At 37.7% G+C, this 24,712-nt stretch overlaps 1 protein-coding gene across 1 annotated transcript; it reads left to right on the top strand.

Annotated features, from left to right (window-relative positions):
* Positions 1 to 200: 200 nt before the first annotated feature.
* Positions 201 to 20,048, top strand: UQCRC1 (ubiquinol-cytochrome c reductase core protein 1). Its single transcript, XM_026723465.2, has 13 exons — positions 201 to 298; positions 4,968 to 5,108; positions 7,477 to 7,563; positions 9,357 to 9,486; positions 9,864 to 10,062; positions 12,424 to 12,503; positions 13,467 to 13,582; positions 14,925 to 15,068; positions 15,821 to 15,981; positions 16,445 to 16,530; positions 18,594 to 18,682; positions 19,156 to 19,231; positions 19,825 to 20,048. The coding sequence occupies exons 1-13, from the start codon at positions 224 to 226 to the stop codon at positions 19,887 to 19,889; spliced, it is 1,449 nt and encodes a 482-aa protein (XP_026579250.1). The 5' UTR covers positions 201 to 223; the 3' UTR covers positions 19,890 to 20,048.
* The last annotated feature ends 4,664 nt before the right edge of the window (positions 20,049 to 24,712 follow it).

Genomic DNA, 24,712 nt, shown 5'->3' with positions numbered 1-24,712 from the left:
CTGGTAGAGTTGCAAGTATTCGAAAGATAGCGTAGCCAGGAAAAGAGAGAGAGAAAGCCGGATCGAGGATCGCCTTTGGAGCACAAAGCGGTAAGCCACCCACGCAATTCTTAGGCCAACACAAGTCCTACCTCTTCCTAGGGACCGCCCCCTTTGGAACTCGCGCATGCGCCTCCCTGGAACTCTACGCAGGCGCAGTTGGCGGCCTTCCTGTCAGGGCAAGATGGCGGCCGGCTCTGTGTACCGGGCTCTGGGGTCTGTGGCTAGCCGGGCTCTCCTTCGGGGCTCCTGCGCACCGGTGAGTCGGTGCCCGGTTGGATCCCTGGCAAAGGGGCGAGTGGGAGTGCCTAGGGGGAAAGCAAACCGGTCGGGGATGACGGCGGAGTCCGCCAAGGCTCTGCGTCGCCTCCTTCACCATCCGCGAAGGTCACGGGAAGGAGAGGGCGGTTGGTGGAAACGCTTCCTCGGTCCAGTCCGAATAAGGGGCGTTCTCGGGGGAAAGTAAAATAAATAAAATACCGGCAGATGTTTACGCCCTTGGAACCTCGTCCCTGCTCCGCCTTTAACCCTCTGGGCGGTAATGCAGTGAGCCTCTGATTAACGTGTCTAGGGAGATTCTCAGCCATCCAGGTCATGGTTGTCCCAAAGGTGCTTTTGGGACGAGCCTTTCCTTGCACGTTTTAGCTTTTCGTGCACCGAGCAGATCGCGGTGAGTGAGAGCCACTGGACAGGCGCCGAGCTGCTGAGCCTCCTCTCCCCTCCGTCCCCCGACCGAGCCCCGTCTAAGGATGAAGCATCCCGCCTTCCCTCGCCAGCACGTTGGGCGGCTTGTTTTGACAGCTGAAGGGTCGTGGCAGGGCCCGGAGAGCGTGGCCCAAAACCTTGTTTCGAAATGTTGCAAGGGTGCTGTTTTCGGCCCCTCAGCCCACACACCAGCTCTTCACCGTTATTGTTCATTTATATTCTCTAGCGTGGGATAGTAATACTAAATCCGGGCTGCGAAAATCTAGCAGGCTGTTGGTGGGATGCAAGAAGGACAAGAAGAAAGCAATTGCATCGCAACAACTTTCTATGAAAGTTTCTAACTTGCAAGGAAGTTTCTGTTGTCTGTTCAGTATGGGACAGTTTAAGTTTCTGCTGGTATTTTAAAATTTCAAGAATATGAAAATAAAAACTCAAGTGGGTGAATTGGACATAGCAGGAAACAGCCAGGGGACTTCTTGTCTCTGAGTATCCTAATGCTAATGTTTCTCTATGCCACGTTATTTTGTTCTGCTGCTGACTACAGGTCTAATTGCCACATGCTAGAATAGAATAGAATAGAGAATAGAATAAGAATTAGAATAGAATAGAATAGAATAGAATAGAATAGAATAGAATAGATTTATTGGCCAAGTGTGATTGGACACAGGAATTTGTCAGGGTAAATACTCTTAGTATACATAAAAGAAAAGATACATTCGTCAGGAGTCGAGAATCTTAAGGTACGACACTTAATGATAGTCATAGGGTACAATAAGCAATAAATCATACTGGGAAACAGTCAATATAAAACGTAAGTACGACAAAGTTACAGCCATACAATCACAAGTGGGATGGGATGGGTGATAAGGAGTGATGACAAGATTTAACAGTAATAGTAGTGCAAACTTTGTAATAGTTGAACAGGGTTGAGGGAATTATTTGTTTAGCAGAGTGATGGCTTTCGGGAAAAAACTGTTCTTGTTTCTAGTTGTTCTGGTGTGCAATGCTCTATAGCGTCATTTTGAGGGAAGGAGTTGAAACAGTTTATGTCCAGGATGTGAGGAGTCTGTAAATATTTTCACAGCCCTCTTTTTGACTCGTGCAGTATACAGGTCCTCGATTGAAGGCAGGTTGGTAGTAATGTTTTTTTCTGCAGTCCTAATTACTCTCTGAAATCTGTGTCCTGTTAGGTTGCAGAACCAAACCAGACAGTTATAGAGGTGCAGATGACAAACTCAATCATTCCTCTGTAGACCTGGATCAGCAGTTCCTTGGGCAGTTTGAGCTTCCTGAGTTGGCGCAGAAAGAACATTCTTTGTTGTGCTTTTTTGATTACATTTTTGAAGTTAGGTGTCCATTTTAGGTCATGTGATATAGTAGAACCTAGAAATGTGAAGGTCTCTACTGTTGATATGATGTTGTCTAGTATTGTAAGAGGTGGTAGTAAGGGAGGGTTTCTCCTAAAGTCTACCACCATTTCTACGGTTTTGAGTGTGTTCAGTTCCATATTGTTCCAGTTACACCACAAGGCAAGTTGTATAACCTCCTGTCTGTATGCGGATTCGTTGTTGTCTTGAATGAGACCAATCACTGTTGTGTCATCAGCAAACTTCAGTATTTTAATAGATGGATCGTTTGAGATGCAGTCATTGGTATATAGGGAGAGGAGAAGTGGAGAAAGCATACAGCCTTGGGGAGGGGGCTGTGCTGATTGTACAAGTATCCGATGTGATTCTGCCTAGCTTCACCTGCTGCTTCCTGTCTGTTAGGAAGCTTATGATCCACTTACAAGTGTGTTCAGGTACTGCTAGTTGGTTTAATTTACTTAGAAGATTGTCTGGAATGATGGTATTGAATGCTGAACTGAAGTCTACAAAGAGGACCCTTGCGTAGGTATTGGGAGATTCAAGGTATTGTAGGATGTAATGCAGAGCCATATTAACAGCATCATCTGTCGATCTATTTTCTCAGTATGCAAACTGCATGGGATCTAATAGTGGATCTGTGATGGTTTTCAGGTGAGACAGCACAAGTCTTTCAAAGATTTTCATAACTACAGATGTTAGAGCAACTGGTCTGTAGTCATTCGGTTTCTTGATGGAGGGCTTCTTTGGCACTGGGATGATAGTAGAGCGTTTGAAGCAGGAAGGAACATAGCACATCTCTAGTGTTCTATTGAAGATTCGGGTGAAGATGGGGGCCAATTGGTCAGCAGAGACTTTTAAGCAAGAAGGAGTCATCTTGTCTGGCCCTGATGCTTTTCCTGGCTTTTGTCTGTATAATAGATCTTGCACTTCTTTTTCTGTGATCACCAGAGGTTGTGAACCCAATGGATTGGGGTCAGTTGTAGGAGGCTTGGCTGTTGTTGGTGTGTTTGAGATGTGGGTTGTGGAGATAGGTGGCTGTAGTTTCCTTTCAAACCTGCAGTAAAACACATTCAGGTCATCTGCTAGTTGTTGATTTCCTTCTGTCTGGGAAGGAGGTTTGCTGAACCCAGTGATGTTTTTAAGAGTTTTCCACATGTTTGCTGGTGCATTTGTTGAGAACTGATTCCTTAACTTTTCAGAGCAGCTTCTTTTTGCTTTCTTTTTGTTAGTTGCGAATTCTTCTCCGACCCATCACAACCCCATGGACAACATTCCTCCAGGCCTTCCTGTCCTCTACCATCCTCCGGAGTCCATTTAAGCTCATGCCTACTGCTCCAATGACTCCATCCAGCCACCTCATTCTCTGTCCCCTTCTTTGATTGCCCTCAGTCCTTCCCAGAATTAGGCTCTTCTCCAGTGAGTCCTTCCTTCTCATTAGGTGGTCAAAGTATTTGAGTTTCATCTTCAAGATCTGGCCTTCTAAAGAGCAATCAGGGTTGATCTCTTCTAGGACTGACCAGTTTGATCGCCTTGCAGTCCAAGGGACTCACAGGAGTCTTTTCCAGGACCATAATTCAAAGGCCTCCATTCTTTGGTGCTCAAATTGCCACATATTTCTGACCAAAGACCTGTTTGAACAGATACAGTAAGTAGAAATTTTGCAATAGCCCTTAGATTTATATATCATTTCACAGTGCTTTACAAGCCTCTCTAAGTGATTTACAGAGTCAGCATATGGCCCCCAACAATCGGGGTCCTCATTTTATCTACCTCAGAAAGATGGAAGGCTGAATCAACCTTGAGCAGGTGAAATTCAAACCGCCAAACTGCTGGCAGCCTGCAGTCAGCAATAGCAGAAGTAATGGATGATAATAAAATCTCTGCCCCTTTTAATTCAGCTTTTACTTGTCAGACAGTTGTGTCTGGAAAAAGTTGCAACTTCTGTCAAGGAGCTATTAAGGAATATATAGAAATGTTGCTGATTTGAAAATTGGGATATATATCTTGTTAGGGAATCTTAGCACTATTTGTACTGTACGAACATACAACATACTGGAAGGTATAATTTACATGTTTGGTTTTGAATCCACCCAAGGTGGCTTTAGTCATTGAAATGAATGAATGAGCATGGTTTTAGCACATCATATGAACCCAACCTTGGTCATTTAGGCTTTGTTAACATTTCAGCGTACATTAGAGACCTAGGCTTAGTTGCTTTATGATTATTTTATTTAGAAAGTATCAGAGCAATTATGTCAAAAATCTGACATGTGAAAATTTGTTTTTATTGGTTATTGTTCATATTTTATTTTTGTGTCAATTGGGAAATATAGATCTTTGTTTTGAAAGCATTACTTTTAGTAAATATTCTTGTATTAAAGTGAATAGTTCTAAGATTCCCTAGCAAGATTTATATCCCAATTTGAATGGAAATTCTGCATTGTAAAGTGAATTTCATTTTGGTTTGCTTCGGGATGATACGTATTAAAATTATTTTTCAGTTGTCTCACGTTCATCAGAGAGAAATATAAGATTGTGTTTTAATATTCATTAATGTTCTTCCCAAAATTAATCTAAATAATTATGACTTTTTAGTATAATTGCAGTTTATTGGACAGTTTCTGGTCTCATTTATTTGTGCGCTATTAATATTTAGTTAATGTATTCCTTTTCCTTAGACTTTGGTGCCTGAATTTGTTTTAAAAGCCTTTTCTTACTCTCTTGATTTGTGCCATAAGTTACTGTAGTTGAAATATATAGTCCAGAATAAGTTATAATTTGTTATAGGTATTCTACAATTTTAATGCATATGTTTTGTTTGTTTTTATATTGTATTAATTAATAATCATTTTTTAGATATCCTTGCAGGGCTTGGTGAAAAGAGGAAGTACTGCAACTTACGCTAATGTGCTATCCAATCTTCCCGAGACAGAAGTTAATACTTTAGACAATGGCTTACAAATAGCATCAGAAAAGTCAAACCACCCTACATGTACAGTAAGTTTTAATTTGATTTTCTGAAAAATGTTGGAATCCCTGTTTTTTTCAGTTGAGTATAAACTCAACTCAGGCTTGATATTTTTAATGGAAGGAATCTAATAAAACCTACAAGTTTTCTTAAGTTGCAGCTCACTTCATCAGATGTATAGAGTGGCTAGTCTGATTACATGTACATATTCCAATAGAAAGTAACTTTCCCTAAAAACTGAAAGTCCTAAAACAAACTTAATGAATAGCAGACTCCCAAGTGAATTTTTTATTGCTTCCAAGCTATTCAGAGAAATATAATCTATACTTTTTATTCCAGAGAAGTCAGAGATTCCACAGTAGAAAAGCCAAGATAGCAAACAGATTTTTGAAATATGGTCACTATGTCAGATTCTTGGAGTTCTTTGAGCTTGGTCGTTATCCTGCAGATGGCTACAAATCCTGCTTTTACTTTCTTAATCTCTAACCAATGAGCGTATTCTAGAATTAATTTTCAGATAGAGCAGTTAGCTAGACTTGCAATTTCATGTTGTGAATTTGTAGTATGCTTTAGGTTACTTTGTTGCAATTTCTACTAGTACAGGTCGTCTTTGGTAGAATTGCTTACTTTGTGGAAGGAATTCTTTCAGTGTAAAATATCAAAATTTCCAACTTTATTGGAAATTCTGCTGTATGGTAATTATGAACATATTATTATTAAGCTTAATAAATTTCTATTGAAATTGAACTTGAGAATAAGTATGTGAAGCATTGTATGATTCAGCGGGCAAAGAATTTTGAATATAATGTAATGCTTGAACAATGAGAAAATATGTTTTTCCATGTGGACAGGTTTAAAATTTACATTAATAACATGATTTAAATAACATTTAAACAGTGTATTCTAAAGCCAAACAAATCGTCAATAATCTATAAAGAAACTTAAAATAAATGTTGGAAATGTGAATGTAACAAAGGAACCTTTTACCATTTATGCTGACATGCGATAAAGCAAAGAAATACGGGGTAGGATTCACATATAAATACAGAAGATTCTCAAAGTGAATATAAAGATAAAACCAGGGCCTTTTCTTTTTGGCTTAATGAATAAAGAACTTGAAAAAAATGAAACTCTTATTTTGGGTTTTGTGAATTAGATAGGTTATTGTTATAGAAATGGCTTGTATACATTATTATGTAAAAGTAAAAAATTATTTTACTGCACCAAAAAGAATCAAGGTTGATGCTTTTCTTCCCCCACTTTATCCTACACTGTTTCCTCTTCCCCTCTTCTTTCTTTATTTTCAATTTTTCTTTGCATCTCTGTATTTTATATTTTGCCAAACTAATACACATACACGCACACACATATATACATCTCCATCTCTCTCTCCCTCCCCTCTCTCTCTCTCTCTCTCTCTCTCTCTGTGTGTGTCTATCTATCTCTATCACCTGGATGATGAGTAGCATTTTTAGCAATGCAGTATTTTTAATTATTTATTCTTTTTGAGATATGGCTATTGCACATTTGGACTATAGTATAGTTACTATAATCATAACTTGTATATACACTGGGAAATAAAAAATATTTAACTTGCTTTAGGGTGGATACCTTATTACAATGGCCTGGAACTCAAACTGCAATATCAAAAAAGTGTGCTTATAATATAGGGCAGCTACAATTAGTGTAAAATATTTTTTTTAAGTATGTTAATCATACAAGATCCAAAAGTATTAAAAGGAATTCAGGTTCAGAACTTTATTAGATTTGTTCCATGATTGGGATTTGATAGGATTTGTTGAATGCATTGGCCATGTTAGCTGGGGTAGCTTTGAGATAATAATTCAGCAATATTCAGAGATGGAACTTTGGATCTGAAACCTTCCCAATGAATTCCCATACTCTTGACATGGAAGGGAAATTTTCCACATGGACTGGGTCAAGAGGAAGTTCAGTCTATTGCAAGCACATTTTGGGAGCTTACTGAAACTGTGTGCACCTCAGCATAGGATTGTCCTCCCTTTTGTTTTTAGACAAATCCTGGTGTTACTTTTAACCTCTGCTTAGATTTTGATTCATTGACTGAAAAAACACTGTCTTGGTACTGACACAAGCAATTTCTATGTTTCTAGCCAAATTAAGGAAAGTGCAAGTTAGATAGAAAGATAGGGATTTAAGGGTAATTATTCTATCTGCAATTGAAGCTCTTTCTTTCAATGGTCTATTATAATTTGTTCAATTTGTATACTTGCCCATCTCAAGTGACTCTGGGGAACAAACAAAATAAAAATAATTGCAATGGTAAAAAAATTAAAATACATGAAATACAATATCAGAATACTTCCTACAAAGCTGCCCTGATACTTAATATATTTAATCAATTCTTTGTTTAATCAGGTTGGAGTATGGATTAAGTTAGGAAGTCGTTATGAAACTGAGAAGAATAATGGAGTTGGGAACTTTATGGAACACCTGGCATTCAAGGTGAGCTGCAATATGATTGAGTTGTACTGCTTCCTACATGTGTGCTACCTACTGCTCTGAATCCAGAAAAACTTGAAAAGAATTTCCATATTTCAGAAACAGACTTTTATTCGTTATTATGTTACTTGCCAGTCTGATTTAAATTTATTTAGGGCATTTTTATTCCTAAGAAATTTCTCTGTGTGGAATCTTGGTGTTGTCTGGAGCTGTAGTTCTCTTGTAAACATTTTGTTACCAACTAGGTAACATCATCAATGCACTTGTATGCCGTGATACTCTGAAATTTAAATGTATGTCTCTTTTACAAGTTGAATTATATTTAAATGAAAATGATTAAAGAACAAATGCTACTATATAGATATATTATTTGTTCATCTTACAGTTTTTTGAAGAAATAAAAGGAACTAAAATTCTTGTATCATTTTCAGCAAACAAAAATACATATAAATGATTTTATCCAATACCGTGTTTTCCTGAAAATATGACCCACCCTGAAAAGAAACCCTACCATATTTTTGAATGCATGCGCTAAAATTAAGCCTTACCTCTAAAATTACCCCTAATTAACATTCCGCCTGGGGTGCAGGAGTTTTAAGTTGGGGGGGATGGAGCTGCCCTAACTTACCAAGTCTCGCACAGCCCGACACCTGCCTCGTCTTACAGGCCCACTTCTTCTGCGGCCACTTGCTGCTGCTTGCACGCATCATCCCCAGCCTCCATTTTGCCATCAGAATCTTCCAGAAAGCCCTCTGCAGACAAGAAACAAGGTCTGGATTGACGCATGCATTGCCCCCTGGCCTCTGTATCACCGTCAGAGCCTTCTGGAAACCTCTCTACATTTCCAGAAGGCCTCTTACAGCAAAATGGAGGCCAGGGGATGATGTGCGCATCAATCTGGACCTCTTTCCTTGGCCGCAGTTTTCCGGAACACTCTGATGGCAAAACGTTCAAAGGTTGGGGGTGACGCATGCGAGCGACGGCAAGCGGCTGTAGAAGAAGTGGGCCGGCAGCGGGCTCCTGCTGGGCAGGGTTGTTGGTGCTGCTGCAATGAGGTAAGTCAATAGACCCACCCAAAATGAAGCCCTAGTTGTTTTTTCAGGGGTCAAAAGAAAATAAGACCCAGTCATATTTTTGGGGAAACACAGTAGGATTCATCATATGCAAGAATTGAAAGAAAATAGAAATACTGTAATCCTTAGTCCAGGTAGTCCCCAGGAGTCAACAACTGATTTGAAAGCGATATATGAAATATAGTTCTAGCATCCTTTACCAAGTACAGTTCATTTTGAGCTTTGGCCTTTCTGATTTCATCTGTACAAAAACACAAACATGCCATAGCAGATTCAGGACTGCAGAATCATGTTCCTTCACTTCTGTTTCTTAAGAATACAGTCAACGCGTTTAGAAAAGTTTTCATTTCTTCTTCTTTTCTGCTCAATCAAGCTATGCCACGTGGGGGTAATACTTGTTAGGGATATCTTCTTGAACTTCCTGCCAAACTCATATTCCTCTCCCTATTTTCTCAGTGAGGAAGCTCATTAGCTTGCTGGGACTTCTTATCAGCTGAAAACCAGAATTTTGATTCTTTGAATTGGTCTATTAGGATGAATGTAAGACCTTCTCTCCATATGCCACCTCAAGATAGTCTTCATTTAAACCAGAGCTTGTATTCTAACTTAGTTGATATGGCCATAGGCCTTATAGAAGGAAAATCCTTGCGATAATATGAACTTCATAAATACTAAAATTGCTGCAAGCACTAAAAACAGCATTGATTATTGATGTTTTATTAGGGCACAAGTAAATACCCTTACGCCCAATTTGAAAAGGAAGTGGAAAGCATTGGTGCACATCTTGACAGCTACTACTCTCGTGAAAAGACAGCCTTCTACATGAAAATTCTACCCAAAGATTTGCCAAAAGGTAATACAATTGTCTGAGTTTGACAAAATTGCTTTGTATCATGTTTGCTTCTACTGAATAATAGTAGCGATACTATTATTCTCTTCCACTATTATTGTTATTCTAGTAATAATAATGTATACTTTCACAGCAATTGGCATCTGAAGCAAAGAAGATGGGTGGTTGAAGTTAAAAGTGAAAGAGTTGCAGAAGAAGTAGACAGGAGGCTAGGAGAGGAATTCATTTATGGGCAGGAGATACAAAATTGACATTGGCTGTGGTTTGCAATGCCATAAATGCTCTCTAATTTAGGGTTGTTGTTTTTTCTCATCCCGGAATATCGTGGTAACTTTTTAATTTAACTTGACTTGATGATTCAAATAGCACATCTTTTTTAGCAATTGAGATTCTGGCTGATATAACACAGAACTGCAGCTTGGAAGAGTCCCAGGTTGAGAAGGAGCGGAATGTCATCCTTCAGGAGATGAAAGAATCCGATTCTTATCTGCCTGCTGTCCTCTTTGATTATCTTCATGCTTCAGCTTATCAAGGCACACCTTTGGCCCAGACAACTGAAGGGACAACAGCAAATATCAAGTGAGTTGAACAGAAGTGACATGGTTCAGGCACACAAATTTTAGTTAGTTAACTGAAATAAAGGGTGAGATAAATACAAGTCTTCTTTAAGTTGCATATATCTAAACAACAATGATCCAATACCTTTGCACAGAAAAATAACAGCCATTTATCTTAATTGCTACAATATACATTAGGGAAACTGAATGTTGGAGTTAATAGTTAAAAGAGTCTGTACCAGTGATGATGAACCTATGATACACATGGCAAAGGTGATACACCACTACATTTTCGATGACCAGCCAACGTTTACCAACAACTTGAAAACAGTAGTTCTCAAAATAATGTTCTGTTCTCATGCAATTTTCTGCGAAGCTGTGGGCCATGGGGCAATTTCATCAATTTCCAAGGCTTGTACCCCTTGGGGAATAGCATGAGGTGGCCTTTTTGAGTGGCAGCGGTGGCACTAGGACAAGAGTCAAGTTAGGCATATTCCAAATTTTTGGCCTGCCAAGCCTGAAAGTTTTGCCTTCGCAGCTCTAGCAGTATCAAATCAGCTATACCTGGTGCAATCATTGTGATACAGGTCTGAAATACACAATTCTACTTGCTTACTGCTATTTTTGGGGCCTCCAAGGAACTATCTTTTAGCAGTTAATGTAAATGTGTGTGTGTGTTCTATGTATTCAGAAAAAAAATGTCTACATAAACTATGACTGGTGGGGGTGGGGAAGTAGATTGAAAATAAAAATAAAAGTTGACAGTTGGATTTTTTTTTTAATTCTAGAACAGAATTCAAAATATTTATTTTTAAAAAATAAATATTTTTATTAAACTTTCAGGAGATGTTTGTGATTGAAAAAGATTAGTAGAAGATCTCCCTTGGTGTTTCATGGTCACATATACATGCACATACATATGTGATACACACACACACACACACACACACACAATCTAATTGTTCTGCTTTGGGTTCTGTGAAGCTTCCTCCCAGAAGGTAACAAAGAAAACCAGTCATGGAAAGGATGTGTAGTGCCCCAGACAATACTGCAGACCCTGGTCAAGCATCACTTATATGATAGAAGAAAGTGTCTTGATTTAAATCCAATGTTTTTGAGCTTATGCTAATACCCATATGGCTAAGGCATAATTATGAAATATTGCCTGTAAATAACTTATATGCACACATGTACAGATGTAAACAGAAGCTATGGCCCTTAGTAAGCTGATGTTTGGCTTCTTTCAGCAGGTTTTCTTTTTTTAAGAAAGGAAGTAAGTCACTGGGAGTTCTTGAATGGTTTTTTGTGTGTCATATACAGGAGTAAAATAAGTTTTTGTTGTTATAAACTAGAGCTTGAGCTAAATTATTATTACTATAATCCTTTAAAGCAGGGGTTCTCAAACTTTGCCTTAAGCACTCAGAAGCTGCTCTTAAAATCTGCAGCTAAAGACACTTGTTGCTTTTGGCACTCTTTCCCAATCCACACTCACTAGCATAAAATCCTCTCACACTTCTAGCCTTGTATTATATACTTTTCATTTTCCCATCACACACACACACAGGTATACAGTCACACAATTGCAGTTCCTTGCTCATTGCAGACTCATAACCTCCATCTTTTCTCCTCCGTCTCAGTTCCTTCTGCAACATGAGATAAAAGCTTTGCAGGACTCTGGTCTCCTCCAGGCATGATTACTTTTTAAATCAATTACTCAGATTTCATGTAGATCTGTGGAAATTTCTGGTGTTGGGTGGTCAACATATGTATGCATCAAATTCCGAGAGGACACGTGAGGAAGACGTTCCAATTTAGTTTTAAATAATTCTGGGGTGTATTTCTGAAATCAGTTCAGTATTGTTCTCATACTGCATACTGAAGTTGGTATAAAACAAAAGAGACACTTGATAGCTTATGTAAAACGTTTCTAGACATGTTTAAGGAGAAAAATCCTATCAGGGCAAGGAGCTAGCATAGATTTTAAAAAGACAAAACATGAGTAAATCCAACATTAGAAGAAACATAATACAAAGTTGAAACCTTTCCCAAATCATAAAATCAACTCCCGTTCCAACTGCTACCTTGGACAGAAGAGCAAGATGGCACATGGAGTTACTGTGTCCTTTTCAGTGTTTTCATGGCTGCTCTGCACCAGATGCAGCGCAATCCAAAGAAGACAGTTGGTTTGAAAACCACTCTTGGACACCTTCAAGAGGATTTTTTTTTACCCTTTTGATTTCAATAAGGAGCCCAGCTCTAGATAATATTAAATAACACATGTTTTTTAAAAAATGAAAAGACAGTATGTTTCTAAGCTCACCGATGCCACGTTCCATACTTTTTACAAATAGTAAATTTTTAAAAACTATTTTATTTCTTCTAGGAAATTGACCCGTGCAGATATAGCAGAATACATGGGAGCTCATGTCAAAGCACCTCGCATGACCCTAGTAGCTGCCGGAGGTTAGTGTAAGCTGGTCTTGTTTTAATTTCATCTTTTATATAAAATAATGTTACAGGAGTCTAATCATGACTATGATACAAGCAAAGACCAACATGTTTAGGATAGTGAAGCGCATCGAGTCAGATCAACCCCTTAAAAGTTAAACTAAGGGAAATATTCTCATTTCTGTTATGGTAGAAGCAAAGCACTGGAAAAGTTGGGGATGGCCATCTCTGGGGGATAGGCTGTGGTAAGGGGAGCAGCGGCCTCTTCCTCTACCACTGGCTTTTTTACTGTTCTCCCCTTTCTCCACGCTGCCCCCCCCCCAATAATTTCTATCCAGAATATCTTCATTCTGTGCATGAACCAAAATGCCCCAGAATACTCTACTGAGGAACCCCAAATAATGGATTGAAATTATAGGAAGGCAGGGGGAAAAATCCTATCACTAGGAATAGACAGTGGTACCAAGGGGTTAGTGGTGGTTTGTTCCCCAAGCTTATTGTTTAGTTTCCAAACAAACTTGGAGAAGAAAAAATCACCACCACCATCTACCACGCAAGCTACAAATATTTCCCACCATTTCTAATAGAACCAAGGGTCCAATATAAAGAGCCACAGAGTTGACCTTGAGAAACTATGCAGAAATAATTATAGAAAACTTGTTAAGCCCAAGAAACAGAAAGAATGCGAAAGAAGCTCAGTCTCCATGGACTGTAATTTGCTGGGGAGGGAGGGGAGGGAAAATACGGGGTTTTAAGATTCTGCTACTACTGCCTACAGCCACGGTCTAACTTGTAGAGTCTGTTTCCTTATCTGGCCTGCCTCAGAGGGCTGTCATCTGGAGAGAGTTTACTGGGTATGTTCAAAAAAGTCATAAGTGGGGATGTTTCAATTTTATATCAATTTGGATAATAGTTTTGCAGCTGTTTAGCAGCCCCCGTTGGAAGAAACAATATTCATGTTGCCTTGCTTTTTAATAGATGTTAGTCATAAAGAACTGGTGGATCTTGCCCAGCAGCATTTTGGCAATGTTCCTTTTAATTACAAAGCTGATACCATTCCTGTTTTGCCCCGAAGTCGTTACAGCGGGAGTCAGGTAAGAGTCTTCCTGGCCTAGCATTATCATAAAATAAAATGTGCATGGAAATAATGCAATATAAATTCTACTTAGATCATTTTTTTATTAAAGTGGCTTCTTGAATAGGAGTATGCTGATGATGCCCAGCTGTACATCTCCACACTGGGCTGACCAAGCAATGCCACGGAGCTGCTGTCCCAGTGCCTGGAGGCCGTGGGGGTCTGAATGGGGAGAAAGGCTTTGGCTCAACACTGACAAGACTGATTTGCTGTGGATTTTAATGATTTCCTGCTCTGGTTATTTTCTATCCTTAACTCTGCCTGGATTGACAGGTCTTGCTTGATGAGCTTGTAACAGTCACTACTGTGATCCTTGCCCAAGGCGACCATTGCTTTAGTCATCTCCCATTTTGGTTAATGCAATACCCTCTATATGGGACTGCCCAGAAAGCAAGGAAAGTAGGCTTCGGAGTATTAATTCATGGTGATGCCTATCACTCTGGTCTGCAAAGCTGGAAAGTTTGGGGAAGTCTGATCTGTAAAGCTCTACATGGCATAGGCCAGGCTCTTGGTGGGACCAGTTCTTCCATTGTTTTTGCTCGGTCCACAAGATCCATCAGGGTATGCTGGGGATCTTACCACAGTGCCATCTTGTTGGACCCCTCTACAGTTGGGCCCATAGTACTATGGCATACATCATAATAAATGTTATTAGCTTCCCTCTGGCAATTCTGGCGGTCCTTATGCTGTCTCCTCCCCCCCCCCCCCAAAAGGTCTTTTGGCCAGAAAGGTAAGCAAGTTCTGCTGCTGATATAGGTTTTTGTCATTGAAGTATATTGCTTTCTCTTGTGCATCATTGTTTACTGATTGTAGCTGTTACTTTAATTATTGCACACAGCTCAGAATCACTGTTGTGAGATGAGTAGCCATTTAAATCATTAAATAAATGTGTATCTGGTCTTGAATATTCTCCTCTCACAGTATAACTATTTTTTAGCAACTCAGCACTTCCAAGCGAAGTAGCTACTTATCTTACATCTGAAATACATTTAGTGTTGAAGCCGGTTAGGATATTAATATTGGCCCTTTCTTTATGTTCACTTCTTCACTTAAACTCCTTGCCTACTTTTCTTGCCTATCACAGTTATAAGAAGGCTGAATGTTCATGTTTATCACAGCCACTCTCGAGTTCTGAATACAGGATTCACTAATTTTTAAAAAGTGGGATGAAAATATTTTAAAAATAAAACATGAATTCTCTGTTTTGGTTTGGTTGAATAGATAAAAGGGGAAATTTTATCTTTTTGCAAAAAGATATGACTGGGCTTTTTATTCTCTTTTCTTGCCTCATACCCTTTTAGGTCTCAGTCAGAGATGACGACTTACCTTTGGCTCACGTTGCTTTCGCTGTGGAGGGGCCTGGCTGGGGTAGTCCAGACAATCTTGTCCTTCAGTTAGCTAATTCAATCATAGGACGCTACGACCTTACCTTTGGTGGAAGTAAGGTAAGGCACTGTGATTGGCATGTTCGTTTTGATTGATTATTACATCCATGTTGACACTTAGCAACCACGTAGATTTTATCCATGGCAATCTGTCCCTAATCTGGTCCTTCAAGTATCCTGTAGTGCACTCATCTCCATTGCAACTAAATCCATCCATCTTGCTGTGGGTCATCCTCTTCTTCTCTTATTTACCACCTTTCCCTGCATTAGAGCTTTTTCCGGAAAGCTAGGTCTACGTAATGTGTCCGAAGTACCTGATAATTTGGGCCTTGAGTGAGAACTCTTGAGTTGACTTGTATAATAATTCATTTCTTGACTGTACCTGGAATTTTCAGAAATCTTTGCCAACATGGGGAATTCCTTGTTCGAACTCCTGCAAGCCATTCTGGTCCAAAACACTTGGTTGTGTACTGCTGACTTAATTTCCCTAATGTTACAGATGAACAGCACAGCTAATATTCTGGTTTAAGTAAAGTGCCTTTTTGCACTGTTTATTTTTTCCTGGAATTCAATTTTGTTGGTCAGATGCTGTTTTGCATTATGGTACCTGAATTCTGTGGCAAGGTTTTTTTCATGTCAAATTTAAGATACTATCAGAATCTCTAATGACTTTGTTAAGCTTTGTTACTTGTCTGGCTTAGGTGATTAATGTACTGATATAACATAATAAGGGCTATTTCAAGATTTGTGAATGAATGCTTTGTTGGTAATGAGTTATGTTTGCATGGTAAATTATAACTATCTCTTTATAGAATCTGTATAGCAAAATGGCTGCTGATTTTGCTGAGAACGACCTCTGTCAAAGTTTCCAGCCCTTCAACATTTGCTACTCTGATACAGGACTTTTTGGTTTCTATTTTGTCACTGATCGTTTCAAAATTTTACACTCAACTGATTGGGGAAGATATGAATGGTAAGGATGGTTTTGTTTCTATTATGTTATTTTTAGTGCTTTTAGTGCCCAAGAAAATAGTGCTATATGGGGTTGCAAATGTTCTTCAGGATATAGCTCTCCAAGGATTAAAGGAAAAAATATTTGAAAATGGGAAATGAAGTAGAAGCAAAATAATCTCAAAACCTGTTCTGTGAGTTTCTAATGTGAGATAGTGTACTGCAGCTTCTATATTAGAATCTAATTGTATTTATTGTGCCTCAATAGAGTTTTCATTTAAATATTAGCTCAAGTGTATACTATTCTTTCTGTTTCATTTGTCTATACATTTGTATTGTGGTGATCTTCTTCCTTCAGCTTTTATGTAGAATAGCCAGCCTGGTTTCTTGCTATCAACAAGCACAAGTTTTCTAAAACGGAAGGGAATTGTCATTTAAAGATGTGTCACGTTTGATTACTATCTTCAATTCTGCTGCTTGTACAGGATGCGCATGTGCACTGATTTGCCTGAACATGACTTGGAGAGAGGCAAAAAAGTTCTCCGAAGGAGCTTGGTGGCCCAACTAGATGGTATGTCTCCTTAGAGCGCAGTTTCAATTTTTAATACCTCCTGAGCAGGTTTTTCTTTCTTGTGAAAAGTGTAATGAAAGTAACATTTTTTTCCTCAGTTCCTCTCTATTTAAAATGTTTGCTAGTGTGCCTTCTGTGCCACCCAGCACATTCTAATATTTAAATTGATCATTCTGCAGATGGAACATGAAGATAGTTTGCAAGCCCAGACCGCACAAGTCTTTTATTTTCTTTGAGTTGTGTAGTTCCTGTTCCTTTTGATCTATAAAAGGCACCTGTCAGTCTCCCTGGAAAATTTGTAGTCTACCATCCACTGTAAAGAATATTATCTTATTAGTTCCAAGCAATCAGGAAATTTATCAAAAAATGGGAAATGCACATTCAGAAGCATACTTCATTTTTTAGATGATGCATAAACGTTACCAAAGCCATTGTTTTCGAAGACACACACCCTTCTATGAAATACTGTTTCTGAAGATAATCTATGCTTGTATATAAATATAGATGCACACACAGTGAATCCTCTTTTTGCACACTATTTGGAGAAAGGGACAACTCTACTCCCAAGTGTTCCAAAATATATAAGCATGTTATTGTGGCAATCTATAACGTGTGTATAACAATGTGACTACACAAACAATGCAAACGTGTCTCATTTACTACATCTAAACTCATTTGCGTCTAAATGTGTCTCACTACATCTAAACTCATTTCCAGAAATGATGTAATTTGTGGTGAAATAACATGTGATACAAACCATTGCAAATGTTATAAACTTAAGAAAAAAGAAGTGTCAGTCAACTTCTCATTGGATGCAGCAGATCAGTTCATTATTTCAGGTGGGGTATCTGGTCTGAACCTGGTCGCACTTAAAGTTGGGAATTAATGCCACACATAAGATGCCATGAGTTTGTACCTGGTTGAAATTTCAGAATGAATAATATAACAGTTCCTCTCAAAAGCAACCCAATCACTGTCATGCAAAGTGCTTTTAATTGAATAAATGCAATCTAAATATGGTGAATTAGTAATATGTGAAAATAAAATAAACTAGATTGTCTATTTTTGCAGATGTCTATGCTATTGCAAATCTATTTAGAACAATTCATCAGTTAATTCCAAAATGGAGATCACCCAATACAAACCGTCTTCAGTTACACAAAATTAAATAAAACTTCCAGAAACGAAAGTTCTTAGCTATCTTAAAATCATTTACAGAACAGGACACAACAAGAAATCATTCCTGTATCAATATATAACTCTGTAGTTAGGTAATATCTTCATAAAGATCAATTATTATCACACAGAATAATATTAGAATTCATGAAAATGTAAGTGTACACACAAACTTTTGGATTAAATATTTATCAAGCAAATTGTTACAAAAATTAGGAAAAAGCAAGGAAGTCTAAACTTAACTATTTCAGCCATGAAATTAAATCTCCAAATCGAAAATGTAAATATAATAATATGTTACTGTCAGGTATCATTGGTGCCAGATTACACCTAGTATTTGCTACAGGTTGAATAAATAGTTTTAAAGTCTGAGACCAATTTGACTTCGTTAACTTTTATTCTACCTAGCAACACAATTTCTTTCTGCATTTGATATGGTAGCACAAAGTTACTTTGAAAATTGGTTTCATTGTTATTTCTCTCTGCCTTTTGCCATGAACAAGAGACCGTGCACTTTTAGAGTTGGAAGCAACCACTATCTTTATACCTCCATGCTAGATATAGCCTGATACAAATGATATCAACCACTAAAAAATATTCAGCCCGCAGTTTCTGTTTTGAGACTAGCTTTGGAAGGCAGGTAGTTGATTCAAACATTTGGCCCAAACATCAGCCCTTCCTCATCTTTTGCTTTTTTGGTAATATCGTTGATGATGAAGAACTTCAAAGCTTGCACACTAATAACGTCCTATATGAAGTACCTAACTACAGGATTGTTGAATATTATTCATTAGCAATATATAAAATGGTTTGTGTATTATAGATTCTGCTTCACATCTTGAAAAGATAGTTAATGACTCTATTGACAGTTCACTTTTATTTTTCAGGTACTACTCCAATGTGTGAGAGTATTGCAACCCAGCTGCTGAGCTATGGTCGTCGGATACCTTTGGCAGAATTGGATGCCAGAATTTCTGTCAGTATTATTGTTGTTTGATGAAAGTGGAAGCTTAATTTCACTAATCTTACATTGCCAGATTATAGTCCTTTCTGTTGATATAGTGGTCATTTGCATCACTGTCTGATAAATGCTAGGACATCACATTCTACTCAGTACTACAAAATCAAGTGTAGATATATGTCAGTTTTCTGCAACTCTGTAGCCTACCTTGCGACATGCAAAAATCCTTGAGATGTTTGTCATAAAGTTCAACGAATTTTAATTTGTGGGGTGCTGGTTTCTGATTCAGATAATCACTGAAGGAAGTAATCTATGAAGGTGTTCTGTATTTTTGAAATGAAATATTGTATTCTTAGAACACAAGTAGATGAGAGCAATGTCAATTTGAGTTTCGCTAATGATGTACAATTTTGATTGGTAGTCAGTGTATATAATTGGCAAATTGTCTAATTTTCTTCTGGAAGTATATTTAATTTTTTGTTTTCTAGGAAATTAATACCAAAATGGTTCAGGATGTCTGCAGTAAATATGTGTATGACAGATGTCCAGTTGTTGCAGGAGTTGGTAAGTTGTTAGACTTTGAGTTGCGATTGCTAAGGAAGGAGGAAACAATCTGTTTGGCTTCAGGGCTGACACCGTTGTCTATTTTGTTTAAAATGCTTCAGATTAACCATGCCAGATCATATTCCTGGTTATTTATGAAAAAAACTGAATTCATTATAATCCCAGATTTGTATGTCACCCTTCTTACAGTCCCATTCTAAGACAGCCATAATGAAATTGGACTCTAAGAATGTTTGTGAAAATATTATTTCTGAGATCAAATTTGTCCTATGAACATGAATTATCTGCTTGTAGTTGTCCCTTTCAAGGTTTACCTGTCAGCCCAAGAAAGCTTTCTCTTGAAACCTGCCTGAACAGGTAGGTGACTTAGAACCACTGATGATTTCCCAGAACTTTGCTGTATTATTGAATCCAATTTATATTCAGAGGGTTTAGGCAACTTGGAAACGTTGAACAAAGAACTATTGTTACATCTGATCTGACAATGGTTCATAGAAAACCAGTAAACCGTCTTTCTAACTCTTCTTTTCAAGCTTACTAAGTAATGCCAGAGGTTTCTTTACAGTATCTCAAACAAATTGGTTCTTTTTCAGGACCTGTTGAGCAACTTCTAGATTACAACTACAACCGCACTTGGACATATTTGAACCGTGTCTAAGCGGTCCAGTGCAAGATGGAAAGCCTCTGAATCGTCTGGATTTTCTTGTGATCTTTTATGTCCCAGTGGCAAAATGGATCCCATACATTCTGTATAAAAATGCTTTATAACTATGTAAGTGATATCAGAGAGAGAAAAATAAATTTAAACGAGTTTAAACCAGTATTTATGTTAATGAGGGAATAAAAAGGAATTTTGGGAGATCGAGGAATTATGCTTGCAACTTGTTTGTATGCTTAGCAAAGATGTTGAGTTCTTTAATAGAGATCTGCATATTTACCTTGGCCTTCCAATAACCTTAATTTAAGCAGAAATACAAAAGGACTTTTAAACCATTAGAGATATCCCTCAATTTTCCATTGGTATATAACACTTGCCTCATTGAGCCGCTTCAGTTGGTCATGCTATCTGCCCCTAGAACTCTATTGCATTAACTTTTTAAGACTACAGAATTCTAAGCAGCTGTTTCTAACGGAAAATACTTTTTTTTTAATGTACCTTATATACTATCTTGACTTAGAATCATAATTAGGCCTGGCAATATGGTCATACATTGTCACAGTCATAAAGTGAGTCATCACATGATCGACCCAATTCTACTTTTGTTATGGTGAAGTTAATATCATTGTCATTAATCAAATACATTATTCACTATGGCTGGCTTTTATCAGAAATCGGAAGTAAACACTGGATTTTGGTTATTTTGATTTACAAAAATGTAAATCCTTTCATGTGACTGTAGAACACTGAAAATGGCCATAAATGTGGCCTGACTGCCAAGCACCTTGAAATGCAGTTTTGTGGCCCTGAGGGTGCGGCTGTTGGAATGCCAGAAACTGGTCATAAGTACCTTTTGGGGGGAGGGAGTGTTATAATTTCAAATGGTAACTAAGTGACCAGTTAAATCAAGGCTATATATACATACATCATTGGTCTGAAGCCAGAGGACCTACAGCCATGTGATCCTCGACTTTCAGACTTCAGCCAAAAGGAATACCAACAACAGCAACCGCAACCGGAACCAACAGATGAAATTGGTTTGTTTTCCCCTTTTTTTCAGTGGGAGATTCCACCTCACATCACCCTGAAAGATCTGCATACTCTTATGTACACACCTTAGCAGGTCAGTGGTGGAGCAGAACTAGGCACAAGGTTCAATTATTTTTTGCAACCAGTTGCACACAGGATACCTGCAATTTGCTTGTGAAGCATGCTTTAAGACAATCTGCTCTTGGAAGAGAAAGGAAAGGATCCCTAAAAAGTGGGGTACAGTTGTATTTAGGTTTCTTCAAAAAAAAAATTTATACTGCCCTCTAATAATTACAAACTTCTAAAATCAATTAAAAAAAAACATAATATGGGCAGAAGTACTTGTACCATATATTCAGTAATGAATAACCCAGATGCTTTTCTTAGAAATAAACATGGAATGCTACACCACGTTTTTGTTCTACAGCACTATAGAATTTATAGGTTGATATGGCAAGTTCTGCTAACTGTTGGGGGTAAATCACATAAGTAAGGTGTGCAATGGCTTAAATAGCAATGTTTTTCGTGAAATACTAGAATTCTCAGAAAAAATGGACAAATCTGTGTCTGGTCCATACTGATTTTTTTCTAGGTTTTTTTTTTTTACTTATAATTCCATTTCCAATATCAACTTTTTAAAAACCTGTACCCATGTTTTATTTAACTCTCCCATTTGTTTGATCATTTTTTTGACCATTTGTTTTACAGAATCTGTTTTAGATTAACACTGTCTGGCAAATACGTTCTTTGAAGTCAAAAGTCTAGCACTGGGTAGAGTAGCAATGAACTCCCTGGCAAACATGTTTGGATGCCTTGATACATCTGGAGCTATAAAGATCAGAATTATGTAGTCAATGGGTTTCCCCTGTGATGCGCTGTGGAAATAGAAGTTGGATTTCGAAGAAGCCAGGAGAAAGTTTTGATGCTTTTGAATTTTGGAAGTGGAGAAGAATCTTGAGAAGACAATGGACAGCGAAGAAAGCAAAGAAATGGTTCATCAGACAAAGAAATCAAACGACCAAGTTCAAATTATCCTACTTTGGACACATGCCTAACTCTCTGGAGAGGGCTCTAATACTGCCGTGCAAGGAAAGAGGGATGTACTCAATTATAGCTGCAAGCTGGGGACAGAGCCAGAATATCTCTATATAGAGTTGACTTGATGGCACATAAACATCATCAGGCTAGTTTAAACTGAGCCAATTTAACTATTCTTACATGCAGAAAAATGCCAAATCTGGTGGATAACTAAGTAAAAGCTTGAGCAATGTAGAGTAGATAATTTTTGTGGTGAAATTCGAGAATTCCCTTTTTGGGGGGGAATTCACTGAGTGATTTTTATTTATGGTTTTTCAAATATACGTGGAGGTGCATGCATTAAACTTTCAAATAAAAATAATAAAAGGACAAAGTTCTACAGTCAATTTGGAATATATTATCACATTTAAAAAGCCGGTCCTTACATTGGGCTTTCTAAAAATGCCCACAAGATGGCAGTAGTTTAAAGAAGATGCCAGCTATGTGGCTATTCTCAAAGTTCTGTGTTTGTGCAATTTTTATTAAAAAGGTCTTTATCAAAATAAATAATACACATTTTATAAAAAGAAATAAAACGGACAAAAATAGTAAATAAGAAAGAAAAGAAAGAGGAAGAAGAAAACAAAAAAGTTGTGGAGGCTTCCAAACTTAACAGCAGCTACAAACAGTTCATTTAAATTGTACTTTCTCTTTAAGATTATAATATACTTTCCTTCTTTCTATAATCTACCTTTCTATAGTCCATCCTTTGTAATCATCAAACCCATAAATCACAAGTTCTTTTTCTTTTTTGTTCAGCAGAAGTCCATAGGGAGTTTCGTAGTTCCTAATAAACACAATGATCCTTTCTCTAATCAAGGAAGTCAATTTTGCCATCTCTGCTAATTCGGTCATTAGCTATTCCTCCATCCTGAGCATTTCAAAATCTATTATTGTGCACATAAACTTTTGAGTTATATATTCAAGAAACTCTACTTCATAGATACTATCCTGACAAACTACTTAAGAAATAATATTCAAAGTTCCAGGAATTAGAGTGCTTTAGATTAATCCAGTACATAAACCATTTATCCTGAATCTGAATTCTTATTTACAGAAAATGTCTGAATATACAGGATATTGCACAAGTTTAAAAATTAAGTTTTTTTGCTGTAATTTGTAATGAAGCTGGTTACAAGCTCTGGCTTGTTGAATCTCCACTGAACTTCCAGATATAAGCTTCAATTCTACCGGAACATTTACAGTATGGGCCAATCATTTCATTCAAGTTTCCATTTTGCCCTCATTCTTAGCTTCTGTTACAGAAACATGTTTTAATGGAAGATATTCTTTATAACTTGATCCATACATACAGTAAAAAATCAAAGGGACATCACCCATCCTTGTTCTATTCCCTTCTGAGTATGGAACCATTTAGTAAACATTCATTTATTACAAATTCTTTACTTATGTGCATTATATATCATGCTATTTAGCAAGCGACTTTTAACACTATATTTTATAACACTCCACAATTCAAGCCTATTTAACATATGCTTTCCATATGCTTTATTTATCATATGTTTTCTCTGAATTACCAAATCTATATTAAACTTTCTCACATTCATAAATTTTGCAGTGCCTACCAGAAAACAATTTTGCTCCGTACCACCCCACCTCACACTGCATTTGCCAGTTTTTGCTCATACTCCCAAATACACATAACAACCTAAATGACACAAATTTGTACCTGATTTTGACCTTGTTTGGCATTATACCTAAACTTTAATTTCCTGTGATTACCTTCATCAGCTTCATTCGGTAATATCAGACCATATTCATATGTCAAATTTACTGCATCCTGCCCTGTTTGTTTACAGAACAAGTGAGTAAACCTGTGTTATTTGACATAGTAATAATGCTTCATTGAAGCATATGTTTTGTAATATCCTAAAGATGTAAATTTGGGGGAAGAAGTATTATTAGCCTACAGACAGCCTCATCTGTCCCCTGTGGTATCCACCCATCCTGTTAGATCTAGCAGAAGTAGCACACTCCAAGTCCTGTTCACAAGAGAGTTCCATCTAATGGGTACAGGAACAGCCTTTTCTGCTCTGGTATTCAACCCTCTGGCATTCCCCCAGAGATTAAACTTGCCTGAACCCTGCTGGCCTTTTGCAAGGCATTGAAAACCCTTTTTTTTAAATCAAGCCTGGGTCCCTGATAGCACAAGTAAGCCTGTTTCCTGGTCGAGACTCTTAAATAAGTGCTCCCAAATGATACATTGTTATTTCTGTTTTTCATTTTGGTTGCTTTTACGATGTTTTGGTTGTTTTTATTGTTGGCCATCTAAAGTCATGCATTTGAGATAGGAGCCATAAACAATTAATTAAACATATATTAATTTGGCTTTTAGATAGGGCATAATATTTTAGACATAACTGTATAATTTTCTTTTTAAAAGTGTAGCTGCTGCATGGAACTTGACGGCTGGACAGCGGGAAAGAATATATCTTACATGTACCATGATGGTCGGTAGATGACCCTGAATATTAACCTCCAACACCCAGCATGTCTTTGCTGAGAAGTCTTTCAATTAATAGTTTAATAAGATGTAGACAAAATGGTCAGATTACCAGCCTTAGTGCCTGCTAATGGTAGGGAAACAAAACTAGTTAGCCTTTGGCAAATTGTGGCCAATATGCCCTAATGTAACCATATCCCATGTTTACCCCAAACTTGATCACCCTGTTCTTTTGAACTAGGATTTCTAATTC

The sequence above is a fragment of the Pseudonaja textilis genome, chromosome 2 (assembly GCF_049901715.1).
Source record: "Pseudonaja textilis isolate UNSWEBS1 chromosome 2, rPseTex1.2, whole genome shotgun sequence".
Lineage (NCBI taxonomy): Eukaryota > Metazoa > Chordata > Lepidosauria > Squamata > Elapidae > Pseudonaja > Pseudonaja textilis.
Note: the sequence above shows the minus strand (reverse complement) of the source record. Positions and strands in the feature narration are given on the sequence as shown.